This window comes from Tenrec ecaudatus, chromosome X (genome assembly GCF_050624435.1).
Source record: "Tenrec ecaudatus isolate mTenEca1 chromosome X, mTenEca1.hap1, whole genome shotgun sequence".
In the NCBI taxonomy this organism is placed as follows: Eukaryota; Metazoa; Chordata; class Mammalia; order Afrosoricida; family Tenrecidae; genus Tenrec; species Tenrec ecaudatus.
This window is the reverse complement of record NC_134548.1, coordinates 97,559,405-97,580,929: the sequence shown is the minus strand read 5'-3', so window position 1 is coordinate 97,580,929 and position 21,525 is coordinate 97,559,405. Positions and strand designations below refer to the sequence as shown.

The 21,525-nt window shown below is 34.9% G+C and overlaps 1 protein-coding gene across 2 annotated transcripts in view; it reads right to left on the bottom strand.

The window, feature by feature from the left end:
• The window catches only part of PCDH11X (protocadherin 11 X-linked), a 955,366-nt gene that overhangs the window by 284,350 nt on the left and 649,491 nt on the right, over window positions 1-21,525 (bottom strand). For both annotated transcript variants that reach the window (XM_075538649.1, XM_075538648.1), the window contains one exon: window positions 4,204-4,402. In XM_075538649.1, the coding sequence (XP_075394764.1) occupies window positions 4,204-4,402 (199 nt within the window). The remainder of the gene's footprint in view (window positions 1-4,203; window positions 4,403-21,525) is intronic.

Sequence of the window (21,525 nt, the reverse complement as noted above, 5' to 3'; positions counted from 1 at the left end):
CTCATATCTATATATTAAAAATTAAGGTTGCAGATGGACATTGGGCCTCAGCTCAAATACTCCCCCAATACAAGAACACTTTGGTCTAACAATCTGGCATTCTGTGATGCTCACCTACACGGCAAGATTGCTTAAGACAAAATGGGTGCATAAGCAAATGTGGTGAAGAAAGAAAATATGGTGCCCGGCCATCAAAATATATAGCTTCTGGGGTCTTAAAGGGTTGAAGATAAACAAGCAGCCATCTAGCTGAGAAGCAACAAAGCCCACATGGAAGAAGCATACCAGCCTGTGTGTTCATGAGGTATCCGTGGGATCAGGTTCCAGGCATCTAAGACACAGAAAAAAATCATGCCCAAGGTGAATGGGGCAGGGGGAGCATGTAGTGGTGACCCAATGCCCATCTGTAGACAATTGGACATCCCCTCAGAGAGGGGTCACAGGGAAGAGATGAGCCAGTCAGGGTGCAGTATAGCACTGATGAAACACACAACTTTCCTCTAGTTCTTTGGTGCTTCCTTTACCCCACTACCATGACCTCAATTCTGCCTTGCAAATTGGATTAGACAGAACATGCACACTGCTACAGATATGAGCCCACAACACAGGGAATCCAGGAGAGATAAACCCCTCAGGGCCAACAATGAGAGTAGAGATACCAGGAGGATTAGGGGAGGGTGGGGGGAGAAAGGGGGAATTGATCACAAGGATCAACCTCTCTGGGATGAAAAATGGAAAAGTGGGTCAGGGGCAATAGAGGATGATGCAAGATATGAAAATAATAATCTATAACTTATCAAGGGTTCGTGAGGGATGGCGGGTCGTAGAGGGAGGGGTAAGAAATGGGGAGCTGATTTCAGGGGCTCAAGTGGGAAGAGAATGCTTTGAAACTTATGATGGCGGAATATGTGCAAATATGCTTGACACACTGACTGAATATATGGATTGTGATAAGAGATGTAAGAGTCCCCAATAAAAGTATTAAAAAAGAAAAAATACCAGAAATACCTTCAATCCTCGTAATGTTATATTTCAAGCAAGACTCTATCTTTGTAATATTAATAGTCAAGGACCTATTGCTTGGACCTATTGAGATGGAATTGGAGTTCAGTGCTAACCGTTACTAAAGTTCACATTTCTATCTCCTTACTTCTTACAGACTATGATCATGCTGATCCTTTGGTTGTCGGTTGTCACTCAGTATATCACCAACAGAGCAGAACATTGCACAATGTCTAGACAGTGGATTAACAGGTATGCTACATAATTTGGGTTTTCATAATTCTTAGATTATTTGTCACAGAGAGAGCTGCTTATGAGTTTGAAGGGGTGGAGGAGGGTAGGAGTTGGTAGAGAGTAGGATATTCCTATGAAAAATACCATTCAGTCTTATTTTCAAACGTTTTGTTATCACTTAAGGTACCTTACTACAGTAGACAGAACATTTGTAATAGCAACTTTTAAAACTGTCATTAGTTCTGCAATATTAGCTGAAATATAGTACAGAAAATAATGTACATCCAGATATTTGAGTTCTGTTGCTCACAATATGTAAATTTGAAACAGCTTGATATTGTATAAGTTTTACACATGGCCACTCTGCAAAGTCCTTCCATTCAGCACAATTTATTGTTTATTAAAAAATTGGATTTTGTTTTCATTCCTTGGAAAGGAACATCGCTATTTAAGAGTGTTTTTAGAGACTGCTATTGTATATCTATGTATATATATACATAAACACACACATATATAAATGGCTTTAGACACCATATAGAAAATGAGTATTTTGTGTTTCATGCTATTCTAGTTTATTGGGAAAAATTAAAAATTCAAATCAGGACTTGTGAAAACCTGTACTGAAATACTTTAAGTTGTTAACTGTAAGGCATTGTGCAGTAGATTGCTTACATGTTGTGGATTACTTAAGCCTTCATTTCTTACTGTGCCAATAAATAATGTTAAAGACAAAAAGAAATAGTAGGTTGTTAATATCCATAACAACTTTTATACATTGATCAAACAATATTTTTTATTTAAAACAGAAATGGATATTCATTAAAATTATCTCTATCCTTTGCATAAATTAATTAAAATAACAAAACAAACCCTAAATTATTTGTATTATAATTATTGTCTAGCTATAATTTTACATAATCTATAATTAATTAAGAAATTTGAATTTGGGATGGTTTTACCCTGTAGAGCATATTTAATAGTAAAGTAATTTCATTAATCTGTTAACAGGAGAAAACCTCTAATTCTTAGTAGAAATAAACTTTTAAAAACTACTTTGGCATGTCAGCTAATAACTTGTTGCTAACATTTTATAATAACATCTTCACCATATATAAAAGCAAGTTATGTAAAGAGCTCAGTATTTGAACATTTTTTTAAATAATTGCTACCAGAAATAGGTAGTAAAAAAATCTGTATTTCATTTTAAAAGTTTTATACTATCTAATAATGCATACTGATCCTTTCTCTATATCTAGTGATTATCAATAATATCTAGTCTGAGTCTGTCTGATGCAGCTTGAATGCTCATTTCAGGGTGAGTTTATTGCAGCATTAGATCTGCAATGCTGAATTTTAAGAAAGGGACATAGTAACACATCTCTGATGCCAAAGAATCCATTATTTCCGATTTGTAAAAATTTTATTTCATTCATCCTCATGTTACCTGTTTAGAAAGCCACGATAAATCTACAACAAAAGTGATTATTTACCAAGAAAAAAATTGCAAAGATACCTTTTGGGAAATACATAATTTTACATATGGCCACATGATTTCTAAGAAATGGGCTCTGTGCTCATTGCAGCAGCAGATATAATCACAACTGTTTGTTTACCAGAAGCTATTAAGTCATGTTCTATATTTTTGTAATACACAAAAGACAGATTATTGATTCATGTCATAGTGGAAAAATATCAATATCTGAAAAATGTTGACCCTATACATATAAAATGATAAATGGAAATAGCATGTTTAGTGTTTTTAATTTGGTGGCTCAAAAGACTGTAATATTTTTATGTAAGAAAAAACCCTTTAATACCCTAAACCAGCAAAGAGAAAAAGACTAAAACACGACGGGAAGCCATTTTGTTCTAACACCTAAAAGGATTATTTATATTATCACTATTATCCATAATGAACAAAGCATTTCTAAATTTCCTACCTATATTAATTTATTTCTATCTTTATTCTGGTTATTTGGTCCTTTAGTTCATATTTATTAATATCTATGAATCTTCTCTTTAACATATATGGTGCACCCTTTTATCCATACATATATATGTACATAACACATATCTGGAACAAATTATAGCTTCTTAGTAAAAAATAACTTCTAAAATATATATTTTAGGAAATTTTGCATTGGTAATACATGTTCAAAATCATAAATTTAGTTGAGTGTCCTACATAATATTCTAAGAGTTCACTATATATGGATTTTACAAAAAAATGAGTGTAGTGCTGGATGTCTAGAAATAAGATCTGAGTGTCTTTTTAAACAGTAAAACAGCACAAAGCTTGTAACTTTAGTACATTATTGAAAACCTCAGGCCAACCTTAGAATCAGCATCTTTTTTTCCCCAAGAAAAAAACCAATTGTTAATGTTTCTCACCACTATAACAAATGCAAATAAAGACTAGAAAAATAATTATGTCAATAAAACTAAATTAACTAAATTGGTTCAGCACAATCCATATGTATGCATACATAAAAACATACGTTTACAATAAATTTCATAAGAAATTTCATTCAGAAGAGCCAGAACACATATTTTAAATATTATAAACTGCTACATATATGCTACTCTTCTAATTTTGAGTTATCTTTCAAAAATATTTTATTGCTTTAATCAACATAATTAATTTGCCCATGTTATTATGCCTTTGATACTTTGACTTTGAAGCATAGCATCAAAAACAAACAACACTAACAAAATAATTGTTGCCAACTAATCAATTCAGATTAATAGTAACCAATAAATCAAAGAACTGGCCCATAATTTTCAAGTCTGTAATCTTTAAATAAGCAAACTGTCACATCTTCCTCCTACTGAGTAGCTGATGTGTTCAAACTAACTTCTTAGTTCTTAGCTCAGCGCTAACTACTCTGTCACAAACCCCACCCCCACCCTGCCCTCATAAACACAGTAGGCTCATCAATATTGAGAAACTAAGGAGGAATTACTTACTAGATTCAGGATCAGAGTTGCCATCACCTTCAGTGCGGTTGGTGGGTGCAGTATGATCAAAATATTCCTCCTGAGGATATCCAAGGGGCAGGGCACGTGATGTGCCAGGAAAGCCACCTGCATTGTGGTCTCCCAGCCCACCATCACTGCTGCTTTCCTGAGAGCCTTCTGGTAGGTGAAATGTGACACGGCGCTGGGACTGAAAAGAAAGAGGAAAATTACAGGGCATCAACTATGATCTGAATAATTGCTTAATGCATCCAATTTAGAAAATGTATTATTTCAGCCATTTGGTGAAGCCACATTAACATTATCTTGTATTGTGAATAACTCCGGGCTATTGTGAACTGGCAGCTTTGTGTTCAAACCTCTTTCACCTGGCAGCAGAGTGGCTTCTATTATATTTTAAAACATACATATCCTGCTGTAGAATGAAAGTTAACTTATTCTAAAGCAGGGATTTGTCAGTCATTATAGGCAGATGAATACACTGGGAATTCTGAGATTATTCAAATATAAATTTTTCTAGCTATCATTTCATGAGAATTTATTTTGATAATAATAATCTCGACCAGATATAACAGAGTTTGATGGGTTGAAAATTAATAAATAATAACACCAAATTATTTAATTATGCAGGCTTAGAAAATTAGAAGTGCAAATCATGTTATAGAACAATCTTAGAGGCAATGTTTTTTGAGTTAGAGTAGCTTAAATTTATTCTACTTTTAAAAAATAAATAAAGCCAATTAGATGATATTGGTCATAATTATTTGTTAACAACTATATCCATTCCTCACCTACTATCTTGTTATCTACATTTCACATTATGGCAATAGCAAAACATCTACTGTCTATTTTCCGTATTAATGATGTATATCTTGTAGTGATGAGTGTCCAGGTGCTAGGCAGGAGTGATGTTGGCTGTCATGATTAAGGTTATATGTCACCTTGATTGGGCCATGATTCTCAGTGGTTTGGCAGTTAATGTCATAATGCGATTTGGCAGTTAAGTAATGATAATAGCAATCCCCATTTTGTTATCTGATGTGGTCAACCATCATTCTGGCATAATGCCAATTTTTTAATAATGAACTGGTCTTTGAAACCTAGCTATAATGGTGAGGAGTGTGTTTATAGGTAATTCCTTAGATAGCAATTATTTTATGCACACCCATGTGTACATGCTGCATATACTGTATTGCATATACTATATACATACATATACATAGATATAGTGCAGTGCATAAGCCATTATGCCACCAGGACTCCTTTAAGAGGAAATAGGTAAGGGTTAATTTTTAGTGAACTTAGTTGAGTAAGAACAAAGCAGACTAAAAAAGGTGGGGTGGAGAACAACAAAAAATTCTGTTGTTGGGTGTCATTGAGTTAGCTCTGACTCATAGAAACCCTGTGCAGCACAGAATGAACCGCTAGCTTGTGCTGTGCCAGCCTAACAATCAGTACTCTGTTTAGTCCTATTGTTGTAGCCACTGTTTCAATTTATTTGTTTCAATTTATTTCATTGAGGGCCTTCCTCTTTTTGACTGATGTGTCTACTTCACCAAACGCAATGTCCTTTTACAGGCTCTTGATAGCATGTCCAAAGCATGTGAGATTAAATCTCCTCATCTTCACATCTAAGAAATATTCTGGCTACACTTCTTACAAAAGAAAGTGTTTGTTCTTTTGGAATTCCATGGTATTTCCAATATTCTTTGCCAGTCTCATGACTCAAAGGCATCAATTCTTCCTTGGTGATCCTTATTGTGTCCAACCTTCACATGCATATGAGGCCGTGGAGAACACCAAGGTTTGTATCAGCTGCAACTCAGTCCTCAAAGTCATATCTTTGATTTTTAATATTTTACTGAGCTATTTTAGAGTAATTATTGAGGATCCATAAAAAGTTGTTGCAAAGACTGACTGCTTTATGATAATGATTTTCAGGAGAATACATCAAGGTGGTTATCAAAATAATACATAGTCACCATTTTAGTACAAGATCCTGTGTTTTCTCTCTGTGTAAAATATTTTTGTTTTGGTATTTCATATTATTTATTGATATAAGATAATATAATTTGACTCTATATTTCCATGTCCAGGAGGATAATACTTGTAGTTACTGCCCATCTAGGAAGTAGGCAGATCGAATGAGAACTTCAAAGGAAGTAGGATTAAAAAATTTTATAGTGGCATAAATATGGATAGGAATCCAAGGATATAATATTATATAGTGCAAAGAAAAGTTATTTTAGAATATAACCAAGAGGAGATCATCCTTCTCCTATTACAAGGAAAAGAGAGGCAATAAAACTGCCTGAAGACCCAAACCTTTCAGGTAGCAGAATAATGTGTTCTTTCCATTCCAAGTACAAAAGACACACAGAAAAATTCATGTCAGGTACCTAATGAACTTACACTATTCGGGGAGTAAGTACTTCTCAATTCCAAATTTTAATTATACAAATAGGAGTTTAGACACTGAAAAAATAGATAAACACACGGACTTACCAGAAAGTTATCAGAAGTACTACAAAGACCAATTTTTTCCCCTTCGAGTTTTGACATTAATATCAATATACATTAATAGTTGGTGGAAATGAGGAAATATAAGACAATGAGATAACCTTCAGTTCTGTAACTGAAATCACCCCCTTGGCTCAAGGTTCAACCCCCCCCAAATAAGGAGAATAAGAACACTAACACATACTTTAATCAACTATTTATGATAAAGAAGGCAGCACTTAGCAAAGAACAAAGTTTAGAAGTGTTCGGAAAGGAGAAGCTAAAACAGGAGTCATAGGTGATGGTCCACTGAGGGGCCTGCAGTAAATGTGCATCATTTCAAACAAAATGCGTATCATTTACTGAATGCAAAACTGAATATCTGCTCTGTAAATATTTACCCAATTAAAAAAGGATGCCAAAAGAATCATTTTCCTTAATGAATTAAAGGAAATTATGCACATAGAGGATAGGTAAAAAATACTAATACTAATCGTTCCAGATTTTTAAAAGTCTTAGTATGTTTTCCAGGCACTTTTATGTTGGATATTGTTATAATTAAGTCATTGGACTGTAAAATTATATTTTTTCATTATCATTTTGTATCAGATTCTCCAAGAGGGTTTTAAAAATACAGAAGTTTGGCCTGTAGCCCAAGAAATTTCATTTTCCTTAGCTCGGCACCTCCAGTTGCAAAGCATTGATTTGGAAGATCCTCAGATTAGTTCCAGCTCTAAGATATTCATGGTCAGCTCCTGTACACACTAAACCTCGCCTTCCCCTCTTTTCTAAAACTCTCTTTGTGTGTGCTTGGGTGTGTGTTTAATGATAAGGAAACTGTGGCCACTGATTGCACTACCTGATGAAACTGTAATGCACATTACAGAATTTAATGTTAGTATTTGCTTCGGTGGTTAATAAGCATTGTGCAGGAAAATGACATGACTTAAATCTCCTTTGGTTTGGTGAGGAGGTAAGTAAAGTAATTATGAGCAATACTTTTTAAAAAGCAGATTTTACAAAAATTTGGAAAATTTTATCATCCTAGGCATGGGCTGCTAACCAGAAAGTTGGCAGTTTGAAACCACCAACCACTCTGCAAGAGAAAGACAAAGTTGTGATACCAGTTAAGCGTTAGTCTCAGTAACACACAAGGACAGTTCTATCCTGTACTATTGGGTCAGTAGGATCTGTAACCTACTCGATGGCTGTGAGTTTGGTTTTAGAGTTTAACTACCACTTGTCCATCAGTTTGTACTACTTGTGTGTTATTCTGATACTGTAAGATATGATGATACTGGTACTTCAAATACCAGCAGGGTAGCCCAAAGTGAGCAAGTTTCAGCCGAACTTTCAGACTAAGACCTACTATGAAGAAGGAAGAAGCTGTCCACTTATGAGGAATGAGCCACTGAAAACCTTATAGGGACCTTTGAAACATTGCCCGATACTGTAAACGCCATGGATAAAAACAGAGCCTCGTCAGTGATGAGCCCCTCGAGTCAGAATGCACTTCAAAGAGGACCAAGGAATTGCTTTCTTAAAGCTGAGGGCGACCATAATGATACGAATGTGGTAAAGCCTGTGGGAGTAGAGCCTGCAGAACCTTCATTTACCCATGAGGCATGGCTCCCGATGAAAAGGATCAGCTGGAAACATCAGTGAATAATCAGAACTTGGAATATACTAAATATGAATCTAGGAAAACTGAAGGTTGTCAAGCTTGATATTGAATGCGTAAAGATCCATATTCTAGGTGCTGGTGAGCTGAAATGGATTGGTTTGGCCATTTTGAATCATAAAGTCATATGGTTTACTATGCTTGGAATGACTGATTCAAAAGGAATAGTGTTGCTTCAATGTTAAACAAGATATTTGAAGATCTGTCTTGAAATTCTATATATGCCACAATCTATCTACATACAAGGAAAGCCCATTAATACAATTATTATTCAAATTTGAGCATCAACCGCTAAAGCTAGTGATGCAAAACCCAAAGAATTCCACAAATACCTTCAGTCTGAAATTGATCAAACATTCCATCAAGGTGCATTGATAATTATTTGCAATTGGAAAGCAAAAATATTGGAATAAAAGAAAAATGAAGCCTGAGATCCATGTTACAATTTTGAAAGAGCAAAAATTTTTTCAGAAAAATATCTTTTTCAACCACAAAAGTATAGACTAGACAGATAAATGTATCTACATGAAATAAGCAAAAATCAAATTGACTACATCTGTGGGGAGAAACAATGGAGAGGCAGGTAAGGGCTCGCTGCAGAACAAAGCATCAATTGCTCATATGTAAGTTGAGGTTGAAGCTGGGGGGAAAATACAACAAAAATAACTCTACAGTAGGCAAAATGTGTATCCCATCTGAATTTCGAGAACATCTCAAGAACAGATGCATTGACAGTAATGACAGAAGACCTGATGAGCTGTAGGAGGACTTAATAACCTTTTATAGGTAGATCACACCATCTTGCTTGCTGGAAGGGAAAAGGATTTGAAGCATTTGTTGGTGAATATCAAGGGTTTCAGCCTTCAGTACGGACAACTATTCAATACAAAGAAAACAAATGCACACAACTGGACCAATGCTTAACATCATGAAACACAAAACCAAACTCACTGCCACTGAGTTCATACCAACGGATAATGACTCTCTCTCCAGGAGCATAAAGTGTTATATTTCTACCTCAAAGAAGCTGGTGGCTTTGAACTGCTGACATGTGCATTTGAAGTTCAATGTCTACCCCAAAGAGCCACCATTATATACTTGTAAGTAAATTAACTAAAGCATTGTCAATAATTTTATAGATATAGATGCAAAATGAAGTGCTTACTATCACAATTTATAAAATCAATATGAAATTTTGACAGTGCTCAACCAATTATTCTGTAGGATCCTATTTCTACACAGCAGTTAATTTAAAGGCTAACTATAAATAATTAGGTTTTGTATGTCATACGGTCTCTGTTCGAATTATTTAAGCATCCCTTTTTAGTTGGAACACAATCATGAAACTGAAAAACATGAGCATGTCTGCGTTCAAATACCAATTGTACTAACATTCAAATTTCATGTAGTTACTTGTATCACTAACTACTAAAAATGTTTCAGTCATTTAAAAAATGTGAAATTATTTCTCTGCTTATGGGTCACACAAAACCAGGCAGTGTACTACAAGTGGCCCCAGGGACCATCACAAAATTTGAAACATTCTGATCAGGAAGACATTTTTTTTTCAGTCCATCAATGCTAGATTTTACTCTCTTGTCTTCTAGTAACCAGAATCTGATTCAGCTACCAACCCAAACTCAATTCCTTTCAAAAATTAAGCATAGTTATTAAAGTTTTCAGTGATTTCAAAGAAAATAAGATTTTTTTCCTGAAACTTTCTGACGTAAAGAGCCTGAAAATTAGCAACATTTTAAACTGCTGAAAGCATTACTATTGAAATTACTTCGTAGAAATATATCTACAAATACATCTTATATATAGATTGAAATTAACACATCAAAATGATATAGTGTCATTATGAAATAAGCTAGCTTGGGATGAGGCTAATTAAAAATTACTTCCACCATAAGGCATAGGTGTTTAAGGGATATTTTACTTGTCTAGTATGACACAAGTAATATATGTCATTTAGAAGTATAATGTATATACATAGTATGCTTATCATCTGTCTCATCATTTAAATTTTTTAATAGATAAAATGAACTCTGTTTATATCAATTTTGCCAAGTATCAAATGACTCAACTTTAGATCTTTATTATATACTGTTTCATCGGCAGTATTCTGCTATGATAAAACAATGTGGAGTTTAGTTGATATTGGGGATTTTATTCCTGTCTAAATTCAAGTTTCTAGCCACAAAACCAGCCATGCAAACACAGCAGCAGTTCTGCTGGAGACAGCTTTGAAAGTCTTGGGAACTTAAAGGGCAGTTCTACTTTGTCCTGTAAGGTCACTATATGTTATAATTTACTCAGTTTTAGAGAGTTTGATTCTGATGAAAGTTTTTGGAATTCACAAAAATCACTAGATTTGCATGTGTGTGACTAAATAAATGCCTTTGTTATCGTCTAATACAGCAGAAAGGCCGCAAGTATGTAGCTTCAGCAAACAGACATATATTTTCTTTCAATGTAGGTGGCTAGAAATTTCATCTCAGGACGTTGCCTATAGGAGAAGGCTTTCTCTCTCTATTGGTTTTGGAATGCCCTTGTCTCCTCTGAGCTTCTGCTCCTGGGGAATTGTCACATAGCTTTGCATTTCTCATCCCTCATCTCTGCTTGCAAGTTTGCATATAATCTCTTTTATATCTCAAAAATGATGAACTCAAAATATGCCCTACACTAGTACTGGCCCACTGACATAACGAATGCAATCCATTCATAAATGGGACGATAACCACAGGCATAAAAAACCCTCCACACTCACTGCTATGGAACTAATTCCAACTTAAAGTGATCCTGTAGGAAAGAGTAGAACTGCTCTTGTTGGTTTCCAAGAATTTAACTTTTTACAAAAGCGGAAAGCCGAAGAGCTGCAGGTGGTTTTGAACTGCTGACATTGTGATTAGCAGCCCAATGTGTAATAGACTAAGGGACCATGGCTCCTTAACTATAGACATAGAGTTTAAGTAATATGCATTCTCTTGAGATATGATTCAATACATAACATTAAGTTATCTGCTGTTTTATCAGTCTCCATAAAATATTCTTTATGTGAAATTATTAAAAATTTCATCTTAAGGCATTGTTTTAAAACATTACTGGCAATCTAACTTCTCATAGGACAAAAACATTTGCATCTGATGTTTTTCTCACCATTACTTTAAGGATTCCTACTCAAGTTTGCATTTTTCAATTGGTGACTCTTCACTTCCAGAGAGATCAGCATATAACACAATTACATACATTTTTAAAATGCATGGATCTTTTGCAGTAAATTTTGGACAATCAGATTCTCCTTTCATTTTTAAGAGATGAATCCTTAATCTCTGTTGGGACTTTTCTGTTTGTATTAATAATTATAATACAGAAGTATTTTATTATCTAGTACATTTCACAATATTACCTATGTAAAACAATCCATCCATTAAATCTCTTAAAGAAGATAAATACATTTACTTTTTTCAAGTTTGAAGGTGCTTACTTTTCCATATAGAAGAGCTATTATGCTAATGTCCATGTCCTAATTTTTCTGTCTGCAGCCCTTCAAGGAAACTGTGGCATGCAAATCTATTGACTATAATGGTGACTTTATGGATAGAAATAAATCCTGGATTATTCATTAATAGATGTGTGTACTGAATGGTAATTTTTCCTTGTAGCAGAGAAATATCACTCAGGGTGCCTCCCCTTAAACCTGCATGCCTTTATAGTTCAAATCAATCAAAATATCAGCATATGTGACTTTGAATACTATTAGTTGAATAATTTAAAGCCAAACTATCAAATCACCAATATTCTTGTGTCACTAATACTCATGAAACCATAATTCATACTATATATAAGGTGATTATCATCACAGTTATATTTTCATAATATGATGCAAAAATCATTTTAAAAGGTTAATCTGGCAGCATACAGATAAACTGATTTGTGATTCTCTTTATGGGGTGCTTGATCATCAGGGCCTAGGGGGATCCTTAGAATGACATGAGATTTCAGACTCATCACACAACCTTGCCCTCCTCAGTTTCTTATGCACACTGACCCAGCCATCCATTCAAATGCTCTGCCCATTAACAAGTTGCTCAAAATAGAGTCATCATAGGTAAGTAGTTTTTGTATTGTTATGTTTAGGTTTTGTTTTCATTAAGGAGTACCATAAACAGGGTAGTTTATATAGATATATTAAATTTTTTTGGATGCCAAAAATCAAGCATATTTCATATTTCTGATTAACCATATTGTTGATAATCATCTTCATCCTTGATGTCTGTATTTAACAACTCTCTTAGCTACATAGTTTTTAATTCCTCAATATAGTGTAAAGTAAAATCCAACAATAACTTAATTAAAATTTCAGCTTGATATTTTCATCAGCAATATATGGCCAGTCTATATATCCCATTGTCGCTCATAATCACATAGTAAAAATGAACACATGAAGTATTTATAGTAGACTCTTCCAATTTGAGGCTGCAATTTTTCCATCATAAAGTCTCACCTACTTTTAAAATTTACATCACCTCGCAAGCTTAGTAGAAGCTCTAGTGACACAGTAGTTAATAATTCAGCTGTTTCTGCAAGGCCAGCCGTTCAAAACTACCAGTCATTCTGTGGGAGAAACACAACACATTTTAAGAGGCTTTCTACATATGTAAAGAATTATACCATCACTTTTCTGCCAGTTGGTTGTACTGTGGTGGCTTGTGTGTTGCAATGCTGGAAGCTATGTCACTGGTATAGCAAATATGAGCAGGGTCACTCAAATGTATCTGGTTTTACTGGAGCTTCTGGACTAAAAACAGACAGCAAAGAGAGACTCATTTTCCCTCCTCAGAGGAAGAAGCCACCGAAAACCTTACGCACAGCTTCAAAAGATTGTCAGATACTGAAGGCAACAAAAGGAAGTAGGGTACAATGAATGTAAAAATGTGCTTTACAAAATTGACGTATGTATGGCTTCTGATAAAAGTTTTTATGAGCCCCTAATAAAATGACTAATAAATAAATAAAATAAAAAACAAAACAAATATTTAAGGTTGTGGATGGACATTGGGCCTCGGCTCAAATACTCCATCACCTCAAGAACACTTTGTTCTAATAATCTGGCATTCTGTGATCCTCACCTTCCTGACAAGATTACTGGAAACAACATGGGTGCATAAGCAAATGTGGAAAAGAAAGTTGATGGTGCCCAACTATCAAAAGATATAGCATCCAGTGTCTTAAAGGCTTGAAGATAAACAAGCGGCCATCTAGCCGAGAAGCAACAAAGCCCACATGGAAGAAGCACATCAGCCTGTGTGATCATGACGCATTGATGGAATCAGGTATCAGGCAACTAAGACCCAGAGCAAAATCATATCCAATGTGAATGTAGTGGGGCGTGGAGTGGAGATCCAAAGCCCATCTGTAGATAATTGGACATCCCCTTACAGAAGGGTCGCAAGGAAGAGATGAGCCAATCAGGGGGCAGTATGACACTGATAAAACACACAACTTTCCTCTAATTCTTTAGTGCTTGCTTCCCCACACTACCATGACCTCAATTCTATCTTACAAATCAGATTAAACCAGAACATGCACACTGCTACAGATAAGAGCCCACAAGTCAGGGAATCTAGGATTCATAAAATGGTACATATACCATATACTCACCATACACTGTATTACATGGTTTATAGTGTTATATATGCACTATATATTTGTATGTAAAATATATAGCACAACACATAGTATACACACACGACATGACATATATAGTGCATATATAGTATGTGTTGTAACTATGTAGTTTTGCATGTATGATGTGTATAGTATATAGGCTACATGGTTATATGTAATATATTGTGTGCTGCACAATATAATTCAATATATAGTACTGTATGTTTAGTATCTCACAGCTAGTGAATAGTATAGCATAATGTCTGGGATATAATACATATAGTATAGTATGTGGTGTGTGTATATAGTGCTTATAGTATCATATATAGTGTGAATGTAGTATAAAGTACATATCATACTGTGCATCGTGTTTTCACATCATACATACTATATATACACCAAATACAGTGCATGGATATTATACTGTATATAGTGTGTAATGCAAAATATATAGCAAAAAGTGTTGTGGATATGGCATATAAAATTGTATGTGGTATACAGTGTATATAAAAATATTATGTATAACACATATACAGTATAATATATAGTGCTTTGTGTATAGCATCTTGTATATAGTATATGGTGTATCTGGTGCATAAGTAGTACACTGTATAGTGCATTTACAGTGTAGTCTATATAGTGTAATGTATTGAACATACACATTGCAGAATATACTTTTACGTATGTGATGAATCTATCGTAGATACAATATATATAATAAAGCAGAGTGTTTACATAGTATATACAGTATGGTGTATAGTGTATATATAGAGTATGTGCCATATATACATAATATACAATGCATACATAGTATACTCTCTAGTGTATATAGTGTATGCAGGGTATGTCATATACAACAGATATATTGCAGTATATAGTGTTGAACATGTGGTATATATAGAATATGTGGTACATAGGGTATATCGCATGCTTTGTATTGTATGTTATGTATAGTACAATGGAGTACATATCTAGTGTATAGTGTCTGATATATACTGCACACACACAGTATGTACAGTATATAGAGTATAATATATCATGTGTATATAATAAATATAATATATGTTGTGTGTACTATATATTTGGTGCTGTATATGGTGTGAATCATGTATGTATAGTACATACAATATATAGTTCATTGTATAGTATATAGAGTATATAGTACAGCATATAGCACACATATTGTATAGTGTATATAGTGTATGCACAGTACATATTCACTGTATACCTTATACGGCACATGTATAGTATAAAGCATAGGGTGTATGTAAGCTATGTTATACACAATATACACAGTATAGTATGTAGTGTTGCATATGCTGTGCATATATAGTATCTGTGAAATATACAGTACAGTGCATATAGAGTGTATAGTGTCATGTATACTGTACAGATGGCATGCCATATGTACACCACACATAGCATATATATGGTAGAGTGTATACAGTGTTTGTGGGGTGTGTCATATATGACATGTATAGTGTGTTGTATAAGGCATATGCATATATGTGTACATGTACCAACTATACACTATATTCTGCACTATATGCATCTGGTATATAGTATATACAGTACAGTATAGGTGGTCTGCATGCCATATACGATCGTGTACAAGTATTGGACTATTATGTTTTCTGATGTGTATATATGTATATATTATATAGAATGCATAATGTAGTATATGTAGTATATGTAGTAAATTGTATATGTCATATATGTAGTATATTGTATGTCACATATAACACTGGATGTATAGTATATATGATATACTATATGATATTGTATATGTGGTGCCATATATAGTATGCATATTGTATATTCCTCATGTAATAGATATCCCATATCATACATATAATACAGTACACAGTATAGTAGATAGTGTGTAAATAGCATATATTGCCTACTGTAGAGTATATGTGATCTAATATATAATATAAAGAGCATATATACTGTACTAGTATTGAACTAGCATTTTTTCCTGATATATATATATATATATACACACACACACAGTGTATGCAGTGTGTAGCTCATAGCAATGTAGCATATATGTAGCACATGTATAGCATACAGCATATATATAATATAGTATATTGTGTACAGTATCTAGTACCTAGTATGTATAATATAGGATATACAGGGTAAATAATATACTAGTATTAGACTAGTATGTTTTCCTGACATATGTATTGTATATATAGTACATAGTATGTATAGCATATCTATATAAATTTTTTTATAAAAAGCTCTCTCTTACACATTTATGAATATCACTGGATTTGTTTCTCTAGTCAACCCAGCCTAACACGTAATGTGTACCACATGATCATATCAAAACTTTTGACAATATCCAACATTCATTACTAATAAAATCATTCAATAAGATAAAAACTGAAGTAAAATTTCTATAAATAATAAAGGCCATATATTAGAATCCAATAGCTTCCTTACAGAAGAGTCATAAGGAAGAAATGAGCCTCTCAGGGTGTATTATAGAACCGATGAAATATAGACATTTTCTCTAGTTCTTTAATGCCCCCCCCCCACTATCATGACCCTAATTTTACCTTACAAATCCGCCTATACCAGAGCACAGATAAGATCTGGAAAAACAGGGAATCCAGGACAGATAAACCCCTCAGGGCCAACAATGAGAATAGAGATACCAGTAGGATTATGGGAAGGTAGGGAGAGAAAGTCAGAATTGATCACAAGGCTCAACATATAACCCCCTCCCAGGAGAACGAACAATAGAAAAGTGAGTGAAGAATAACAAAGGATAATATATGATATGAAAATAGTAACTATAACTTATCAAGGTTTCATGAGGGAGGGCAGGTCGGGGAGGGAGGAGAAATGAGAAACTGATATCAAGGACTCAAGTAGAAAGAAAATGCTTTGAAAATGATGATAGCAGCATACGTACAAATGTGCTTGACACAATGGATGATTATATGGATTGTGATAAGAGATGTAAGAGCCCTCAATGAAAGGAATTTTTTTAAGCATTAAGTGTTCTGCCTCATATTTCACATTATTGCTTGGTGTTGCTGTGTTTATACCCTTCAAAACCTATTTAGTACAGTAAAAAAAATCAGTATCATGTGCAGGGAGTGCTTCCAGATGCTCAATTGGTCCAGAATCAAGAATTCTCTGAGCTCTGACAATCGTATCACATTTATTAAGGCACTTGGTCATTTTTGTTGTTCCTTGGTAAAATAAATCAGACATAGGTTTCAGATGGTTAAATATATATATGACATCACATGGGGTAGTTTTTCTGGAGTCATGATTCATTTTAGCTCAATCTGAATGAAAATAATCTATTTATTGTATAGACTGCAGTTGTTTCTTTCAAGATTGTTGTTGTTTGTGAAGTACTAAAGCGTTCCTTTCCAGAGTTGTTAGCCTTGAGAATGAAAATGCTTCATTACAACTGTGTGACTGGGAGTTAAAATAGAAGAGGAATCCAGCTTTACTTGCTGTGGCTGCGACCCAAAATGCCATTAATAATATCACAACCGTCAATTCTTCAATGGAATCAATAAAAATTAAACTATCATTCAACAAATATATACAGATAGTGTATAGATATGAAATATGTACAAGATTTATAATGGCATATGTAAATCTGTAATTTACCACAACCCCTTGATTATTCAAAAGTAGTTATTGGGCCACATAAATTGTTCAAAATAAAACCAGTAAACCAAACTCACTGCCATTGAATCAATACTGACTCATAATGACCTCCTGTGGGTTTCTGAGACTATAACTGCCAACAGAGCAGAAAGCCCATTATTTGTCCTGTGGAACTGCTGGTGGTTTTGGACTGCCGTCCATGTGGATCAACCCCAATGCACACCAAACACCAATTGTTCAAAAAGAAGCTACCAAATAGGAAGTAATTGGGAAAAAGGTATCTAAAGATGTAAACTATCACAAAATTCATGTTCATTATTACAAAGTTCATATCTGCCTTATTTTTCTTTTAGACTTTGTGTATTAGTGTATTAAATGGTTTTGCAGCTGTTAAAATGGAAACGTTTTCATTAAAAGCACGTTTCCAACAAATTTCCCTAGATTTACTGATTCTTCTTATACATAGTAGTCATATCTCATGTATAAATGTTTCTATTTCAAGCTTTAATTATTAGCTTAAATTGGCATGGGTTTCGGAATTTTTAAGCAACCTGCTAATGCTTTTTTCCTATTTCCCCATGACATATACATTCATAACTAATAAGTTTAGGCCCCAAATATTTAACTATCCTTTATCAGTGATAAAATGAATTGGGGAAATGATGAGGTCATAGTTCACACATGGCACACATCACTGTTGTATTTTTAACACTAATCAATATATAATATGCTTAAATGTTTGAATAGTTCATTTTTTTCTTTCCATGAGAACAGCCCCAAATTTTGTTTTGAATACTGCTTTCTGTTTAGCATAATCTCTTTTCATTTGCAAAATAAATTCTCTTTGCCAAAGTTATAAAACACGTCTGTTTATTTGATGCAATATAAGCAAGCCAAATGTTTTGTATGCAACAAATGGTGTCTGAGATAAATTATATAGACTGGAATGATTATGTTATATATGGTGAAAGTGCAAAAACTGGTATTGTCATTAATTACACAAACACTTGGAACAAAATTCTTCAGTATAACGTCAGTAGGAATCACAACAAAGTAAGTATGTGATAATGAGCCAACATTAACTTAAAAATAATGACCGGAATATGTTCCCAACAATATTGTAGAGGGTTAACATCACCTTGTGTTCTCTAATTTGGTTACAAATAAAGAGTTTGATAGAGAACAATTTTCCTTACCTAGAGCCTGGTGGCATAGTAGGCATAGTGGTTAAGCTTTGAGCTGTGATTCACAAAGTCAGCAGTTTGAAACCATCTAATTCCACAACCGCTCACAGCCTCTGAACCCCACAGGGGCAGTTGTGTCCTGTCCTATAGAGTGTTTATGAATTGGTATTGACACAATGGCAGTGCAGAAGTTTCTGTTTTTTCTTTTTTTGATTGTTCATCAGCACTTCAAAATTTATTACTATCAGGTAAAATGTGTCATTTCCTGAAAATTAATATTAGAAGAGAACACTAGTTCTGCTTCTGAGTTCTTCTTACTTTTATATTTTGGAATTTATAAAAAGTTACTTTGATTATAAAACACAAAATTAAAATAACTGCACCTCCTGAAAACAACATTTGCCAGTTGTGGAAAGTAATCTGAGAGCATGTTGGGGTACATGCAGTTGATAGTGCATAATAAATTATATACATGTATAATATGTAATAGAAATTGAATTATATGAAGAAAACTACATCTGGACTGGTGAAGACATATTAACAACTTGCTATGTGTATATGGAACAACTTTGCTGAAAGAAGAAGACTGAGGAATGCCATATTATACAACATTCAGTATGAATTACGTTACAACCTAAAGAAAACAAAAATGCTCTCAGCTCATCAAAGAAACAATATAATGATAAGCATAAAAATATTGACATTGTCAATGGTTTTATTTTAATTGGATTCACAATCAATGCTCATAAAGTAAAAGTCAGGAATCAAAAGATGTAGAATAAATCCCTCTCCAATAATCAGATAAAAACATCAAGAAAGGAAAAAGGAGATGCAAATAATCTTGGAGAACAACTCAGAAGATAAGTAACTCAAATCTTCTGAGAACCAGAGACATTGGGAGCTGGCAGAAGAGAATATAAAAGGGTAGACACATGTATAAAATGCTTTACCCTTCTTGCCCACGCAGTCCACTGAACACATGGTAGGCCTGTATGGCCAGCTCCCTTCCCAGGCAGCATACATTCCATAACCCCCTGCCCCTAGCCTGCCCATACAGGCAGTCTCTTCTTTCCGTTGGTTCACACGTCATACACTTCCTGGCTTGAAAGACCTGTGCAACTGCTTCCCTTCTTGGCTGCCCTGCATCCTGCTTTCTCCAGGCCCCAGGCTAGCCTGTGTACCGATCTGTCCCCTCTGAGCCTACCCTACCTCCCAGCCAGAACCTCATTTAGACTGTCTTGGGCCATCCTGAATAACCGCTTCTACTACCTGAGTGCTCATGCCACATCCCCTTCCCTGTGGATCACTTGACCACTTCTTCTGGAAAGAATGTGTCCCCGATTCCAAAACCATTCCAGACTGCTCCAGGTTTCTAAGAGTAACAACCTATCATCCCATATAGCATGCGATCCACCCTTCCACCTCGGGCCAACCGGATGGACAGCCTCTCCTCCTGGACAATGCACACTCTGCTGCCTCCTCAGTATTCCCTGCTTGGAGACCTATGCTACATAAGCCATAGCTCCATGCTGGGTTGTTCTGCTTGACCTCTCCTCCCCAGGACATTATGTGATGAATTTCAAACTCCCAAAGCACAAGCATCATGACACCTCCTTGGAACCGTATACCTTTTTGTATGAGAGAGAGAACTAGAAGAAGCTAATATGATTTGGCCCTTCACCTTCTATCAGTGCTGGATTGTGCATCTGGTTCCCTGCCAGGAGCCATCATCAGACTACTGGTACTTGATTAATTTAACATACTTCAGACGTATGCATTCACCAGGCTTTGTCCCTGCTGTCTCTCCTTTGTAATCCTGGCTTGGTTCTTCATTCTCCTACTGGATCACCTGCTGATCCCAGGAGCAGACTACCCTGACTCGAACCAGATTGGATTCTATTTTTAAAGCTGTGTAAGCCATTTCTTGATATACAGTACCCGGAGTAAGACAAAACTTTCTACTCCAGTAAAGAATTACAGACTCAAAAACTCACAAAAGCACTTTTCCCTGTCCTATAGGGTAGTTATGAGTTGGAATCCACTTGATGGCAGTGAGTTTGGTTTTCTTTTTTCCTTTTCTATTTGTTTTTGTTGTATACACAATACCTACAAGTATCACTGGTTTTGTTTTCCTATAGGCCGCAACCTAACTTAGGTGCAATCCAAACGGTTTCCTTGGTAACCTGCATGACCTGTTAAAATCAAGATCAGGAAAGTTCTAGCCACTTTGGGGAGGATAAGGGAGTATCCCAAATAAGCCATCTCAACAGATTGCCTTAACAGATGCAAGAAGACCATAGAAGCTTAATTATAAAGAAGTTCTAAGATAATTCAGAGAGCTGGGTGTTTCAAGATGGCTGACAGATATTAACCCACTCTGCAGAGATAGCACAGAGAACTGCAGGCTTTCCATTAAAGCTAGGGTAACTCAGACCAGTCTGATTCTGCCGGAGGTCACTGTGCTCCACACAAGCACAATCTTTCTCTAGCTGCTCCATTTACCCCTTAGTGTGACTAGCTACTATTCTCCCCTCAAAAATCAAAAGTATTAGCATAACAACACAGAGGGCTAAGACCAGGTCAACTAGAATTGAGCTCACAGACCTAAGAGAAATGGTTAATTCCACAAATTTAAGC